We start from the raw sequence: 17022 nt of genomic DNA, 5'->3' as shown, positions 1-17022 counted from the left end.
AAGTTTCTCTCTTCCAATGTTTTCATGTTATTGGATTTTTTTTTGTCTCGGTGCTCTATTGAACCGTTGTTTCATGTATTGTTTTTCCTGGCTCCCTGTGAGCAGTGATTTCAGTTTATACTTTGCTGGTACGATTTTACCAAAACCATATGGGGCTATTGTAAACCACACGAACAACTTTAGTTTTAATTAAAAACTAAAATTATGAGATTGTTTCAAGGTTCTTTTCTTTGTAAAAATATATAATTTGTGCAAACAAGAATATTCAAACTCTATGGAGGCATTGCTGATGTTGAATTTAAGACACCAAAGCTGTCTTATATTATGCGTTAAGTAATTAGCCATTGTTGAGTCACATTTTCCAAATTGTGTACGACTGTGAACAGGCGTTCGACACCCGCCCCCCGCCGCGATGGGTTATTGATTAGGTCCACTTGTCGTACGGTCTCCTCCTCTCTGTCTGACTCAGTTGCCATTGGTTCGCGTGAGGCGGGCTGCTGGATGGCGATGCCCGCTTAGGGGGAGGAACTCTGAGCGCACGCCGAGCCGCTGCGCATAAACATTCTGCCAAAGAGAAAAGAAGATGTTTTTTCTCTCTCCTGCATCTGCTCACCTTTCTTCAATCTTTGCCGGCATTACGGACGGAACTTGCGGTGTCTGGACTGGTCCAGCACGGGGGAGGCGGCAAGAGGGTTTAGCGGAGGTCCTGCCAACAGCCGGTCTCGCCTAACTGTGGACCACTACGCGTCAGTATGGGTTCGCTGAAGAACGGACGCCTCCTCTATACGGCGGGGCTTCTGCTTTTGGTTTATTGCACGTCATCTATCATCTCCAAAGGTAAGATGGCTACTTCGCACGTACACTTGAAGTGACTCGGAAGAAAAAAAATCCTCACGGCATTCCTGTGTTACGCACCATTACATACGTGAAAAAAGTGTTATATTTGCAGAATCCCACGTTTTCGCAAAGAAGCCTACAGCAAAAAAAAAAAAAAAAAAAAATACTCATGAATTTTGTCGCTCATCCTCTTTTCTCCGGCTCTTGTACCACTTTTAGTTTTGTGTACGTGGAGCGCAGCAGAGGTTACAGTATTCTTGATTGGCCACGCGGTCACGAACACCGTGCAGTGAAGTTCCCACACTATTTTCCCTCTACATTTAAGCATTGAATCTCAGTAATATTCAGGCTCCCTTTTTAAATTTGTTGGTTATTTATATAGTTATGTATTTATTTACATTCCTACCTTCCGGAGTTTTTTCATCATAAAGCCATTTATCACCCTCTTGTCTGCGCTGCAGGCTGGGCAACAGGCATGCTGGTTCATTTCCAAGTAGGACCGATGTGCTAGAATTCATATGTGAGTGAGAAGATTATTTCATTTCATTTATATTTTTCAATGATACCCATCGGGAAACCATGGCTTCCTTGCATGGTATTTGGTGGGGCAATGTAAAGCTGGTTGTTTGCTTTAGCAAATTTGCCAAGGTTTTCCTCCCTGTTTGTTACAAAGCTGGATTCGACAAAAGCTCGAACCCCAACTCCAGAAATATTGGATTCATTTCACAATTTCTTTTTTATGGCTGTTGAGTGAAAACAGTTGAGAAAAAAAGAAGAGAAAATGTAAGAAGAGGTCAACATTTTAGATTTTTCGATTTTTATGATTATTTACACTTGGACCAGATATGCAATTTGGAAGAAATCACTCCATGTGAGAAGCCGCCCATTTTTCTTGTATATAAAATCAAGCAATAAAGAGCGCTGATTTTCTACACTCCGTGACATATTTGGGTTTCACCAGTGGAGACCAGATCAACACATGTTAGAGGTGTAACAAAAATTAAAACAACTGAGTTGCCTATCGGGGAAAACAAAGCAATGGTGAAGGCGAGACAAGATGGAAAATCCAACAGAACCGTTGTACAAAATGGTTGTATTGAACATGTCAAATCTTAGCCAATACAACCATTTGGAATGCCCTGAAAAAGAAATAAACCACTGCTGCATGAAGTATCAGATGTCGAACGGGCAGACCAAGATAACTCGAACCACTGATAACGTAATGATTTTGAGAGGTGTAAATTACCCTCAAACATTGGTGGGCTCGAGAAGATTAACCAGAGAATGAGAAGATGCGAATCATGCACTCAGAGGTCAGACTGGAATTTACCAGAAGAAAACAGAGGCGAGTCTCAAATAATCTGCGACAAGGTTTTATACCCTGAGACAAAGATTAGCCTCGACGCTTATGATGGAAAGGTTTAAGATTTGAGGCAAAAAAGGGGATATGCTCACGATTCCTCACACAGTTGATCTGTGAACGTCAGTGGAGGTAATGTCACGGCTTGGGCTTGCACGGCTCATTCTGAGGGATCACTAATCTTTGGAGCAAAATGAACTCAGAAGTCTACATTTAACATTTTGTCTGCCATTTTCAAGAAAGATGTAACCAAACTATTAGTGCTTAATTGCGTATCGAAATGACCCCAAATACAACAAGGATCAGGACGTTTGAGATAGGTCAAGTACATATTCAGACTTAAACGCAATAGAGCAGCAGCAACAGAGAGACTGACCCGTCCCGCCTCCCAAAAAAAGAAGTTTAGATTTTGAAATCCAGGTGCAAACGATTAATGTCTTGATGTATTAAAATACAAGACCACAAGCTAGAAATTGAGGAGGGGAAAAAGATATGGAGAGCTTCTTGGGAAAAGGGCAAATGCCAAATGATGTGACAAAAGATGAATAGCCTCCTTCCAATTAAAAGAAAGCGTCATTAAAGTGAAACTCAGCAGCCCTACTTAAAATAAGGTTTATTGCTGCAGTTGACAGGCGATGAAACCTCCATAGCTGCCTCCCCAGCCCCTCAACAGAATACTTGGCTTTCATTTCAACATATTAGATTTGCTAAGCGTGACTTCCTGCCACCTTTTTTTATGTCAAAGCCAAATGTTTTCGGTCTTCAGCAAAAACCGCGGCCTCACTGTGTACATAACCCATTTTCGTTAAACTTTGTGGACTAAAGCCTTTTAGACTCATTCCTTTTTCTAATCTATTCCAAAGGCTGAATTACTTTTGCTGACCCATACATGGAATGTTTTCTCTGAAATGCTAATGATGCATGAATCATACGAGCACAAAACAGACCTGGGGTCAAAAGAATATTACTTTTATACCTTTGGGGATTAAAAAGGTTCAATCAGTTACTTATTAGTGATCCGGGAATCTACATTATGATCCTGAAATACGTAGTGAAGACTGCACGTTGGTTACCCCAACACTAATCCAAAACTTGGACTGCCTTGATGGCCTTTATGTGTCCCAGTTTGATGTTTTAATTTGTTGAAATGGCAGGACGCAACTTTCGGCGGGCAGTCATCGAGCTGCAGCAGAGTTGATCATTTATCATCACGTTATCACGACTCCGTATCACTATAGTCGTTAAAGCATTTTATGTCACCGGTGAATGGTGAAGGAAATATGAGGCCAACACAGTCGTGCTGCTGGGAATGTCTCACTTGCGCCCAGTATGAAAATCAATAGCAGCCCTAAACATGATGGCTCTAATAGAACAGATACTGAAATCATCGTCCATAAAAGGGAGAGGGAAATGCATATAAAAAGGCAACTTGGAGCTATTGGTATTCAGACAGAACCGCAGTATACGACAGAGAAAATAAAGCAGTATTTTCACCCCTGTAGCATTAAATCGCACGTAATCCGAAAGAGCTTTCACAATGTCAACACAGTCTGAATGTCTTTTTTTTTTTTTGAAGCAACATTTATTATGAATGGACAAAACTCGATCTATTTTTTTCACTTCCTGTGAATAATTAGGCTTCGAGTATTTGACATTCATGGTTGCCGCTGCCCCCCCCCCCCCACTCCATCCCAGGGAACTCTGTGCGAGTGATTTAAATAAATAAATATATATGTTCCTATTCCGCCTTTTATTTATTACCCAATCACTTCACCGCCAGTCAAACCTAAGAGACATGAGGAAAGCTTGAAAAAAAAAAAGTCTTATGTCGAGCACAACCTTAATACTGCTGTAAATATCACACTCTGCTTGATTTGTTCTTTCCTGGTCGTGTTAAATTAAATACGGCCAAATTTGTGGCAGAACAATTCAGGCTGGGGAAATAAAATTTTCTGTTTTTGACCACAGGCATGATATACAGGGTGGCCCACTTAAAAGTAGCCCGGATTTTTTTTAAAATTAAAATATTTTTTAAATTTTTTTCAAAACATGTATTTAATTACGTGAATGTTACAAGTGACCCAAGTCTTTCCAAAACCTGTTTTTATTACTTACAGGTTACAAGAGATGCTGGAAGTGTTCCAAAACTGCTCCGGTTATACACGTTGGCGCTGAGCCAATTTTTGTTTGTTTTAGATTATACACGAACAGTAGTGCTCCTACCTTCTCCGGGTGCGTACCATACCTCAAGAAAATGGTGTTTTCCTTGCAGCAGAGAATAGTGATTGTGGAAGGCTATGTGCGAACCGGATCAATTAAGAAAACACAAGAGGCCTTCACTCGCGAGTACCCACAAACAAAACAAAAAAATATTTTAATTTAAAAAAAAATCCGGGCTACTTTTAAGTGGGCCACCCTGTATTATATCAAACATGTTTGATAATGTCCCTCAGGAGTGTGTCGACCTGTCACAATTTTAACTTGATTGACTTACTGTCTTGCTCAAAATGGACATATTTTTTTTTCTAGGCTCGATGAATGGTCAATTACTGTACATGCGTCTTTTTTTTCCCAAACGTCATCAACATTCACTCGTGCTGCTCCATTGACCGTGTCTGTCAATCAGCCAGCCCGCTGCTGTCTGAGTTGCCACTCATTCACATGCACACAAAAACATGAAGGGTGGAACGGATTTTGAAACCCGTTCAAACAATTTGATTCATATGTGTGTGTCCCATCGGTTCATAGGCACACAGTCGTTTTTTTCTCATTTCAAGTGAGCTGCATCAGTATATAATAGTTCTGAGAATTGCCACGTAGCATGAATGTTAGCCGGCGTCAACATGCGCATCGGCTCACAAACCTCTTAGGTGATCTTTTTGTGTTGTATTTCCTTGCTTGTTTATAGGGGTGTTCACACGGCACACATTTGCTTCGGTGCTGCACCGATGTATTTTGTTGCGATATATCTTGCACCGGAGCAAATGTTGTGGAGCGTTCACACGTACAAAGCCACTGAGCATGTTAGCACCGGTGCAGCGACGGAGCAGCCCCACTTGGGTTCACACGGCAGTTTCTGCAGCGGAGCAAAACGATAGAAAACAAAGAGCTGTCGTGTTTGTTGTTTTTAAAACATACACAACTCAAGCAACTGCTATACAGGCATGTCCTTCTCCTTCTCGTTCTCCGTGCCTTCTGCTCGAGAAGCATTCAATGACCGCTCCCGAAAACATAAATCAACGATGACCTCGATGACACTCAGAAAAGCAAACAGATAATGCGGCAAACAGAAAATCAAGAGATGAAATCACAAAATAAATTGTATGGGGGGTGTTTTTAACCCTGTAGCGTTCACACGTACCATTTTACATCGGTGCTGCACCGCAAACGAGCATCTGCTCAGGAGCAAATTTTTAAACCACCTCCATGAGCAGAAGTTAAATTTGCTCCGGTTTAAGCTGTTTTCAGGGGCTACAGCGGTGTAACTTTGCACGTGTGAACGCTTCTAGTGGCGCCGCACCGGCGTAGCACCGGAGCAAATGTACCCCTTACGCACCATTGGTTCTACAAACATTCGTTACGCCTATCAGGAACTGGATAGAGATTGGCGTCCGGCCGCTGCCGGGTATCCATTTCAAGTGCTCAAATTGACTATGAGAACAGCAAAACGAGTCTGCATCTCTTTAGGGCTGGCGCCTACTCTACTTTTATACAAAGACGTCAGGAATTGTGCATTATTTATTAAGATTTATTTATTTGGGATTTTGTATATGTAAGTATTTATTTGAACAGTTGGGTAACAACCTGTGTTGCAACCAAAGTACCGAGTCTTCATTGCACAAATCTCACGGGTAACTAGCAAACAAAAGCAGAAAAAAATAAAAATTCGGTACCAAAGTGATGAGCTTGTCTACTCTCAATTTAGTCAGAAGTCCATTTAAATGCACTTCAAAAGGATGTACTTAAAACAAATTGCTATATCATCCTCACAATATCAGTGGCTTACAAATCAGAACACTTGTACAATTTATCGTGTTAATACATTCATACCGTATCTTCTCTTGGTAACAACAAGCACGTCACAGGCACATTTTCCTCGCAAAGAACAGAACACAGCAGCTTGCCAGTAATGGGACTTGCAAGGCTCTCCTGGACTTAGGTGAGATGTGAGCTCTTCAAGATCAATGGTGTTGTTTGCATGGAATCAGTCAGAAATGGGGCTCTTCCCCTGTAACACGACTAAACATGGACATGCTTTTTAATGGCTTTGTACAATTTTGGTGAGATAAAGGCAGCAGATACAGGTCAAAAAATTTGATTATTTGCAGGTAGATGTTGGTTTGTGCATGTTTAATTTAGTCAAAGCTTTGTACTGTGTACACAGTAAGAAAAACAATTAGGTAGGATGCGATAGGGAGAGTTCATATTTGATTAAGGATTATTCAAATCACTCGGAACTGGCAGTAATGCATTGCAAATATGTTAGACTAGCAGGAACCGCATTTTGAGATGAAAACATTTGCCTCGTAAAATTAGTAGACCTTTTCATTTTCATAACAGGATTTGGCGGACAAAAAAATCAGGACTGTCAGGTGTTAATTCAGCAATCGACACCACGTGGTCGTGTGAATACTCTGTGATGATCTGTTTGGCATACAACACATTGTAACTGTTGCTTCTTTTTCTTCATCTTGAAATGGCAGCGGACAAAAAGGTGTTTTTGGTGAGTTGAGCTTTAATAGAGACATACAAAGGCTGAGGTGATCAATTATTCCCCATCATAGAGCTTGCTATGATGTCCACACTGTGGGCAGAATGAATAATAATCATCAGGCTACCATTTGTGACAATGCTTGCAGTTCAGTGCTCAGATTTACATTTAAATTAAACGAAATGGTCATCCATTCAGAACTGATATTCAGTAGTAATGATGGTAATAAAAATAAAGCCCTCTTTCATCTTGAGCTAGTTGTGATGTGGGCTTGTTGTCATTTGGAGACTGGGCTTATCTTTGCGATGGTAACGATTTAGCCTTTACATCACAAGACCTACGAGTTCTATTGTAGTCAACACTTATACCTGGGCATCATTCAGGTTTTCTGGCCATGTGGCCACCAACAGTGGATCAAACAAAAAATAACATCTGCCACAAACAACTATTTTGCTAGTCGACCAGTCAGAAATTGCAGTCGCTGTTAGTAGACTAACCGGATTATAAGTAACTCAGCTCAGTTTAAAAACATATGTTTTTCAATATTAATTGCATACTTAAAGAATAGATGCAAAATTGATCTGAATGGAGCCTGTATTCGAACCATGGACCTCTGTGCTAACCAGTCATGCACCAAAAAATAAACAACTGAAATAACACAAGGTCGACTGGTTAGCACGTCAGCTTCACAGTGCAGAGGTGCAGGATTCAATTCCGATTCTGGCCTTCCTGTGTGGAGTTTGCATGTTCTCGCCATGCCTGCGTGTGTTTTCTCTGGGTACTCTGATTTCCTCCAAGGAGTTCTTCCTACTCCTTTGAGCATACAACTGTGACGATGTGTGTTTTTTCTTTTATCTACTTTCAAAATGTCCTTTCATAATTTTTGTTTGACTTTTGTCAACCTGTTATTGTATGTACTATACATTCTCAATAAACAAACAAACATATTCCAAAAACATGCATTGGTGGTTAATGGAATACTCTAAATTGACTGTGGGTGTGATTGTGAGTGTGAATGGTAGTTCATCTAACGCAGGTGTGTCAAACTCATTTTTGTCGCGGGCCACCCTAGAATTATGTCTTCCCTCGGAGGGTCGTTATGACTGTGAAACCGAAAAAATCTTTAATCAGCACATCGTATTATTACTTGTACACAAAAATTACCCCAAAGGCTAACTAGTTTTGAAATCAGTCAAGTATTTGTTCGATTATTGTTCAAGTGAGTGTAAACCGGGTCACAAAGTTATTGCAAAATGCCACAATTATTTATTACATATGACAATTTGAGATTTGGGTACATATTGAAGCAAGGGTCATGGAAGTTGACACATATGATTTGCCTTCACGGGCCACATAAAATGATATGGCGGGCCGGATCTGGCCCTGCGCCTTGACTTTGACACCTGTGGTCTAATGTGTGACCCGCAATTGGATGGCAACCAGTTCAGGGTGGTCACCGCATATTGCCCGAAGACAGCTGGGATAGGCTCCTGGACGCCCATGACCCTTGTGAGGATAGGTGGATTAGAAAATGGATGGATAGGTGGAAATTGTAAATTTCCCCATTGTGGGACAAATAAAGGATATCTTATCTTAAATAATATAACTGCTCGAGTGTGGACTGGTATGTTAATGAACCCATCACATTCAAACTTAAATGGGAGTCAGAAAACACTTGCCACCATTTAAAGTGCCACTGAGTAACCCAAAATGATTCATTTGTTTGAGTCAAGGTTTTTTTTTCCTTTTTCTTTCTTTCTGGAAAAAGTCTAAAGGTCGTGTGCAAACACTGACTGCTATCCAGAAGTGTTCATGATTTCCTTTACCTTGACTAAGGCCCCAGTTCCATCTGAAAAAAACCCCAGACCAAAAGCATGATGATGCTAACTTTTTGGGATGAATGGTGTGTTTGCATCTGACATTCTTTTTGCAATTGTAGTCATAAAGTCCACTTTTGATTTCATCTAACCAGAATGCATTTTCCCACATATGTTTGGAGTTTCATTTCATCAAGGTTGAACATAACTGGTTTGCTCACTGATCAACTGAAAACTGCTCAAGATTGAATGTCAGACACGTCACATGTTGCAACAAACCCACCACACTGAACAAATCCATGGCCACTGATTTTCTGCACTCATATTACACTTAAACATATTTCCTAAATGAAATTAAGACACTGACACTCAAACAGTAATCAGTGGAGCATGTAAGTCTGTTCTCAACATAAATGTGCTATGTATTTGTGCCTTTTGTTGCTTTTACTTTTGTTTCCATTCAACAAGAACCATATTCTGTTGGGTTGTTTGACTTGGCAAATGAAGAATGTTCTTTTATGCATTTATTTTGCCTTCAAAAAGTCCTGACCTGAACTAAAGGCCAAACGCCTGTGTCTTTAGATGGAAGTAATGCCTTCCATCTTCATGGATTGCCTTTTTTTTTTTTTTGCATACATCACTACACTATAATTTAAGGGCACACACCCGCACAATATGTCTGATTTCTTTTATTGACAAAGGTATTTACAAGGCCGGAGTGTTCTACAAGTCCTGAAAATGCAGCTCTATCTGCTGGATCTGATTGGTCTGTTCACCAGTTTTCCCAAATGCTAATTTCATATCCACAATTATGATTCTCGCTCAAATTTAAGGGGTTCTTCTGCATCACCCGGTTTTGTAAGTAAGCAAATTAACCAGCAAACCGTGAGAAGCACAAATAGCAAGCAGCACTTTGGTGCTTGGCAGAGGTAAAAGGCAAAACGATTCCTCCATTCACAATCCAGTCCCACAGCACGTGATAGCTTATTGTGGACTGCTGTCCTACTCACACTAAATGTTTTGAGACAATCAACAAAATAGTTTGGCGTTGATGCAGTATATTTCAGAAGAGCAGTTTAATTGTAAATGCAAAGAGGGGTATGTTTTTTTCTATTTTATAATAGATTGACCAATACTTGAATATTTTTTCCCTTAAAAGGAACATTTCTGTGAAGATTAGATCCTGTGCTTGAGATTATGCTTTTCTGCTAATTAATAACACTGAATTCTCAGGGGTGCTGTTACTCTTAAGCAACAACACAAGCAAAACAGTCTTTGGTGAAAAGCAATGCTAATATGTGTTTTCCCACAGTAATTTAGCCTTTTCTCTGGATCAAATGGGGGCACTGCATGATTGCACAAGCTTGTACTGCTTCATACCCATGGTTACAGACAAATGCACCAGATGCTGTATTTTATTAGGCCAGTTTATCATTGGGAACCCCGTAACCCCCCGCTGTCTCACTGCCATAAGGCATGTGAGAAAGGATGCCATCAGGTACTGAACGTACAAATAACCACACACTCATGCAGTTCACTTTATTCAGTTTTTTTTTTTGATAGAATCTCGGTCTGCACTTGCTTTTAATAGAAGTAGAGGAGTCCATCTCTTATCAAGCCAGTGACAATTTAATAATTTATTTTATCAAAGAACATTTCTTCTTGATGTATTGGTCAAGGGTGCAATTGGTGTCAGACCATTTCAAATAAATGGTCTTTTGAATGACTGGAATTTTTCTTTTTTAAGATATTCTTTATTTCTCCCACACTGAATCTCCTTTTAGTATAATAAATGTTTTAAAATAACACAACACCACAACATATTTGCTCAATTCTCTTTCCCTGCTCAGCTTCATTTTGGCAATTGAGGCTATAGCAGCAAACGTGTGTTTAGTGACTGCTACGTGCCTTAGCAGTCACTAAACACACGTTTAGTGACTGTGATCTATGTAACTTGTATGTTACATCTATGTAACTTGTATGTTACATAGATCACTGGTAAAACTTTTTTTTCCATCCCTGATGTACAGTATGCCAAGCCAAATGGTTCCCTGCTGTTCCTCTACCCAGTCTCATGGCCTTGGGGTAGCTGTTCAAACATGTCTTCCCTTCATCCAAGGCGCTCTCGAGCACACCCGCTGGGACAGAACAGTGCTTCAGGACACGTTGTGATGAATGGACTGTCCAGCTCCAGTTTCCGCTTGCTCTATTCTGCCCTTTGTGGAGACATTCATGGCCTGGCTAGCGGCGGGATGTTCGTCATTGGCCTGAGCTATTTGTGACCAACGGCTGTCCCACAGAGGTGCAGCAGAGTGCAAAAGGAGCTTATTTCACCAATATCGAAGCACCTGCCCTTGCAGGTAATGCTTTTGCATGCTCACTTTTGAATGTTGTTTTCATTAGTTACCGCCAATGTGGAAAGCATCAACACAGGCCAATACCACCCCCTTGCGATTTAATGTGAAAATGACATGTGAAATGTTTTACTGTAACGTGTTAGTCATTTCACACAGAAATCGCTCCAGAGTATTAATCGCATCCCTGGCTGAACGATGAAAAAAAAAAACAAACTCTGATTTATAATCCGGAAAATACAGTAATTCGATTGCACCTAGAGACGGATCATTTGCAACAAGTTTGTTTTTCGGCTCAACAGAGCAATGTCGTTCATCTGCTTTTTCCGTCAACTTTTTTCTATTGTCGCTCTCTCTGAAATTAATCTGCCCTAGGCTTTTTTTCAGTCAATCGCAAGGCACATGCAGTCGATACAGAGAACCATTCAACGTGACATGGTCATTGAGCAAGAGAGGATTCCACAGTGAGTGCAAGACTGTCAAAGCGAGAGAACCACAGCACTGACTGACTGACGATATCATTTCCAATGTTTACTATTTACATGTGAGAAAGCAAAGCTATTCAGGTCAGTAGCCCACCCAAAAAAAAGAGTGTTGATCATTCGTTTATCATTAAATATTGTAGTTTGTGTTTCACGAAATTGTAGCTTATTAAAGTGATACCGAATAAAAATGTTCTTTTTTGTTTTTATTTTAAGGAAGTTGGCATTGTCGTCTTCACTTTGACCTTTCTCAGCTCAGTAATAAAGAAATATTTTAGTGTTTGTGTGCACAGGACCAGCTGTAGTGAGCTCCACTAATCATGAGAAAGCCAGGCAGCTCTGTGTCACCTTGTCTTTATGTTTGGCCTTGCTGCACTTGCACTTTTCCCACCCGACAGACTCACAATTTCAAAGCAGGTCGATGTTTTGAAAAATGAAAGTATCTCGGGCATTCGGTGAGACAAAAGCAAAAATAAAAATGATGTCTGAACTGATCCTGATGTTGTGTTCAAGCTACTTTAGATTAATGGTCAGTGTCAATCACCAGGCTAATGGAGTGCTTCACATAGCCAACATTATTTTTGCTGCTGTCCTTTTGTCTTCATGACAGTGCTGTGAAACTCCTCGACAAGGAAATCATGTTTGCACTGTCCGATCCCATGCACGGCGGTCATGGGGAGCAGGGCTATATGCCCATTTAGTATGGTCAAGAAAAGCTTATACAAATCAACACTCCTCACAACCAAACAATAATGGGGTGCATGAAAATAACAATTATTCACTTTGCCAGTACACAGCAAATAATGAGAGGTATTGTGTTGAGGCACAGGAACTCTTTTATTTTGTTAAGTTGTGCCTGCTTAATAATAGAAGTAGCCCTTTTAGGGAAATAAGTCACTTTTACTTTAACTTTGTTAAACAGTAGTTGTCTTTTTCCCCCCTTAATTTAACAATATAATCATTTTACCAAAATAAATACTAAACATGAAAACAAAAATATCCTTTTCATTTGTTTAATTCCCCTTTTCACATCCCCTCTGAAATCACTGAAAAAATATATCAGAAGAGGAGTTAAGAACCATTTTAAATACTGACATAAGGGAGCACAGGAATGAGCAGTGTTGTTGTTCATTGTAATCGCCATTGTGATGTTCATTTACCATGTTGCTGGTAAATGAACTGCACACAATCGAAACCTCCCGCGATTCTTCTTGTCTAATTGTCTGTGTGCGGCTCTCCTGGGCTGAAGCTGTGAGCACACTGTGGCGTTGCGCATGCGTCTGTTTCCTAACACAATCATCCATTTTGAAATAAGGGTGTAGAAAATAATCGATATTAATCGATACATCGATGCGCACGTGCGCGATCCGAGTGCATCGGCTCATTCACTGGGTACGACGCGATTGACGGGTGAAATCGCGATTCATCACGATGCATTGATGGGTATCGGTAAAATCCGATTTAAGCGCCGTTTTTTTCATGTTAAACGTCACATAATTGCCCTTTCCTAGGCGCAATGAATGCACCATCATTGCTTTGCGTTTTGTGTTGAACACGGACGGTAGCCGTGCGTCACATACAGTCCAGTACACAACTAGCGAAACATTATGGAAGTTAGCGCAAGCAGCAGCAAGGAAACTACTATATTTAATGCAGCCGCAACATTCAAATCTTATGTTTGGAAATACTACGGCTTCGAAAAGAAAGACGGAAAGCTTGATAAAACCTCCGTAATTTGCAAGGAATGTCGCACTAAGAAGCCATACAACAGCAGCACCACAAATATGCAGACCCACTTAAAACGATGGCACCTGATCACCGACAAGTTTCCCACCCGCTCCCCCGCTTCCCCGCCCAGTTCCTCGTCGGACCTGGTCAGGATCAGAAAAAAATTGCCTCTTATTTTGGGAGTCCCCTTGCAACTCACTGTGACCGCACAATGGCTATAACTAAGGCCACTGCTTATTTCATATGCAAAGATCTCCAGCCTTAGCGTGGTGGACAACGAGGGTTTCAGACAGCTCGTGCACGTTTTGGAACCCAGGTATAAAATACCAGACAGGTCTGTGTTCACTTACAAACATATTCCCGATGTGTACAACAAAGTGAGAAGTGAGATTACTGTGTCGCTGAACAGTGCGCAAAGAGTTGCACTTACAGTGGATGGGTGGACATCTTGCGCTATAGATTCATATATATATAATATATATATATATTTCAGGGCGGCCCGGTAGTCCAGTGGTTAGCACGTCGGCTTCACAGTGCAGAGGTACCGGGTTCGATTCCAGCTCCGGCCTCCCTGTGTGGAGTTTGCATGTTCTCCCCGGGCCTGCGTGGGTTTTCTCCGGGTGCTCCGGTTTCCTCCCACATTCCAAAAACATGCATGGCAGGCTGATTGAACACTCTACATTGTCCCTAGGTGTGAGTGTGAGTGCGAATGGTTGTTTGTTTCTGTGTGCCCTGCGATTGGCTGGCAACCGATTCAGCGTGTCCCCCGCCTACTGCCCGAAGACAGCTGGGATAGGCTCCAGCACCCCCCGCGACCCTAGTGAGGATCAAGCGGCTCGGAAGATGAATGAATGAATGAATGAATATATATTTCATATACAGTGCACTCCGCTTAATAGAACACCATTGGGCCGAAGCGCTTCTGTTCTACTAAGCGGAGTTTCTAACCGGAGACACTTTATTAGGTACACCTTCAGACACGTCGACGACCAAGTTATGCACGCAGAAAAACCCCTGCTGACGAGTTAGAAGAGATATTTCGACTGTGGACGTCCATATCTTTAATCAAACAACAAAACAACAACTTTAATCAACTTCAGTCAAACATCTCAAATCACGAGAAAAATTTCGTTACTTTTGTCTGGAAACAGGAGTCCGTAATTTTGCGGTTGACTTCCCTCTCAATGCGCTGGATAAGAGGGAAGTCCTGGAAACCGCGGGCGTACCTTCTGAGAATCCGGCAATGCATCGTATCGTCTGAGTATGTCCTTCTTATAGCCCTCGTCTCTTGAATGAAGTTGAAGCCATTGTGACGTGCGTGTGTCTATGTGTGGAGTGACGCGTGCTACCTGTTACTGTATACGGCTAGAACTACCGCGTTTTCTCGCGATAGTGGTACAGTATCGCAATAGCTACACTTCGAAAACCACTAGTTTACAATGTTCATTGCTTACGGCCTGTTCTATTAAGCGGAGATCTGTTCTACTAAGCGGAGTATGATAGGAAATTGCATTAGGCAAATCCGTTCCATAGCCTTTTGCTCTATTAAGCGGATTACTCTATTAACCGGTGTTCTATTAAGCGGAGTGCACTGTATATATATATATATATATATATATATATATATATATATATATAAGACACTCAGTGAGAATAGTCTGTTTGTGTTTACACTATAGCAACAGCTGTGAGTCTCAGGTGCCAAATTGTTTACATTTTCTTTGCTCAAAACCCAATTGTGAAAGGGCTTAAATAAGTTGTTTTACAAGTTCTACTGTTTATAAGGAATAAAGTGGTATCCTTTTTGTAATACCATACTGAATTCCATCTTTTTTAAAAGCTTTTTTCTTTGCTTATTTGCATCATGTTTAATTGCACAATATCGCAACAAATTGCATTGTATCGTATCGGATCGCATTGATTTGAACTTAATGTGTAACGAATCGTATCACATCGTGACGACGGTGAAACGTATCGCATTGTATCGCCAGAAAATTCCATGTATCGTTTAAGTATCGCATCGCTGGCAGTTGATCGAGATGTGTATCGAATCGTCCTCAGTGCTGAGATTCACATCCCTATTTTGAAAGCATGTGTATTGGGATAGACGCGTGCTGACACTTATGTATGGGCACACCTTAAGTTCAGAGGAGCCAATCAGCGCATCATTATCGCCGACATGCCCTGCTCAGCCAGGGTCTCCAGTTAGTCAAACATTATACACACAAAGTCGCTCTGCCGCGGTCCTCTGCATTACATCTGTTAGTGCACGCAAAGAATACAACGGATAATTTTAACAAGTGATCACGGAAATGCGCAGATTATAGTCCAAAAATATAAAATGTATAACGTAAAAATCACTTTATAATTTTTTATTTAATATAATTTGCCGAGGGTCCGGACAGAGGAGGTCGGCGGTTCGGTCGTGGATCGCGGTCCGCCAGTTGAGGAGTTTATTAGCCATTTTAGCAATGCAACATTCGTGCTGCGTCTGAAACTAACAATAACAAATACTTATTGGACTACTGCGCATGTGTAAACCAGTGTGGTGGTTGCTGTTGCTGTTTCCGAATGCAGCCATAGAGGTCACTGTTGGATTAGACTTCGTTGTAGTGAATCTCGTCGTGAGACAAGAGCAGAGAAAAATATTTCATATAACGCAATAGAGGGGTTTTTTTTTGCATGACAATTTTTTTCACACTAGGGGGTATTTTCGCCCATGTAGTTTCGGTGTAGAGGAGTTTCACTGTAGCAGGTGAACTTGACTTTGGGCAAGAGGTAGGGTGCACCCAGGACTGGTTGCCAGTCAATCGGGTAGCACTGGTACTATAGATAAACATGTCATACTCATTCACTTATAAACAATTTAAAGTATTCAGTCAATGTGCCTGTTTTTGACATATGGAAGGAAACCGGAGTACTTAGAGAAAACGAGCACGCGGAGGACAGGCAGTTGAGATTTAAACCCAGATAATAACTCTGATGGAATCAGAATAAAAAAAATCCTGGTTTTCAGTGGCACTTAATTTATTCTTACTTTTGTGCATTTTTTTTCGATGAGCATTGTGGTTTTTCCTTCCCCGACAGGTTTGCTTTAAATTTACAGATTCTTACATTTTATGGACACTTTATTTGCATGTGTGCTACCATGCTTTTGCACAAACAATGCATTCTGGTATGATGATGTAGGATGGATGCTGCCCTTTCAGCCAAGCAAAGCAAAACAATTGCAAACTACTGCTAGCAATGGCGAATATAATTCAAAATGCTACACTTGGGTTTAGCTTGTAATTTTTAATCACAGAGGAATAAAGGAAGCCAGGGAGGCCTCCAAAGCGTTCCTAAAGAAAGACGTTAAGAAAACAGTGGCAGGATGTTGTTTTAAGAGTCGCCTGCCCAAAGACCTGTTCTTGTCTCATGAGAAAGCTCACTGGTGCATCTGGCCCCAAACAACAGTGAACACCAAATGCAGTGTGTCATATTTCATCATGAGGAACCTTAATGCCCATGAGTGACAAGTGAAAACAGCTTTTGTGACGGAATAACTCACGGTAAACTTGTTTAATCCTTTTAGGGACGGCGGTTACTACAGTGGACAGCTTATCGTGTATCAGGTTACAGGGCGCATGCAAGGGTTGATTCTTAGCTATGGCTTCAAGCAAGCTCCTCGTTCTTTACAGGACATATCTCATTATAACACTTGATGTTCTGTTATCAGATGCCTAGATGTGAG

The 17022-nt window shown here is 41.0% G+C and overlaps 1 protein-coding gene across 2 annotated transcripts in view; it reads left to right on the top strand.

Annotated features, from left to right (window-relative positions):
• The first annotated feature begins 445 nt into the window (after positions 1–445).
• unc5db (unc-5 netrin receptor Db) overlaps positions 446–17022 on the top strand; it is a 293387-nt gene continuing 276810 nt past the window's right edge. For both annotated transcript variants that reach the window (XM_052068215.1, XM_052068214.1), the window contains exon 1: positions 446–837. In XM_052068215.1, coding sequence (XP_051924175.1) covers positions 753–837 — 85 coding nt within the window. In that variant the 5' untranslated portion in view covers positions 446–752. The remainder of the gene's footprint in view (positions 838–17022) is intronic.

This window comes from Hippocampus zosterae, chromosome 6 (genome assembly GCF_025434085.1).
Source record: "Hippocampus zosterae strain Florida chromosome 6, ASM2543408v3, whole genome shotgun sequence".
Lineage (NCBI taxonomy): Eukaryota > Metazoa > Chordata > Actinopteri > Syngnathiformes > Syngnathidae > Hippocampus > Hippocampus zosterae.
This window is presented reverse-complemented; position numbering and strand designations above follow the sequence as displayed.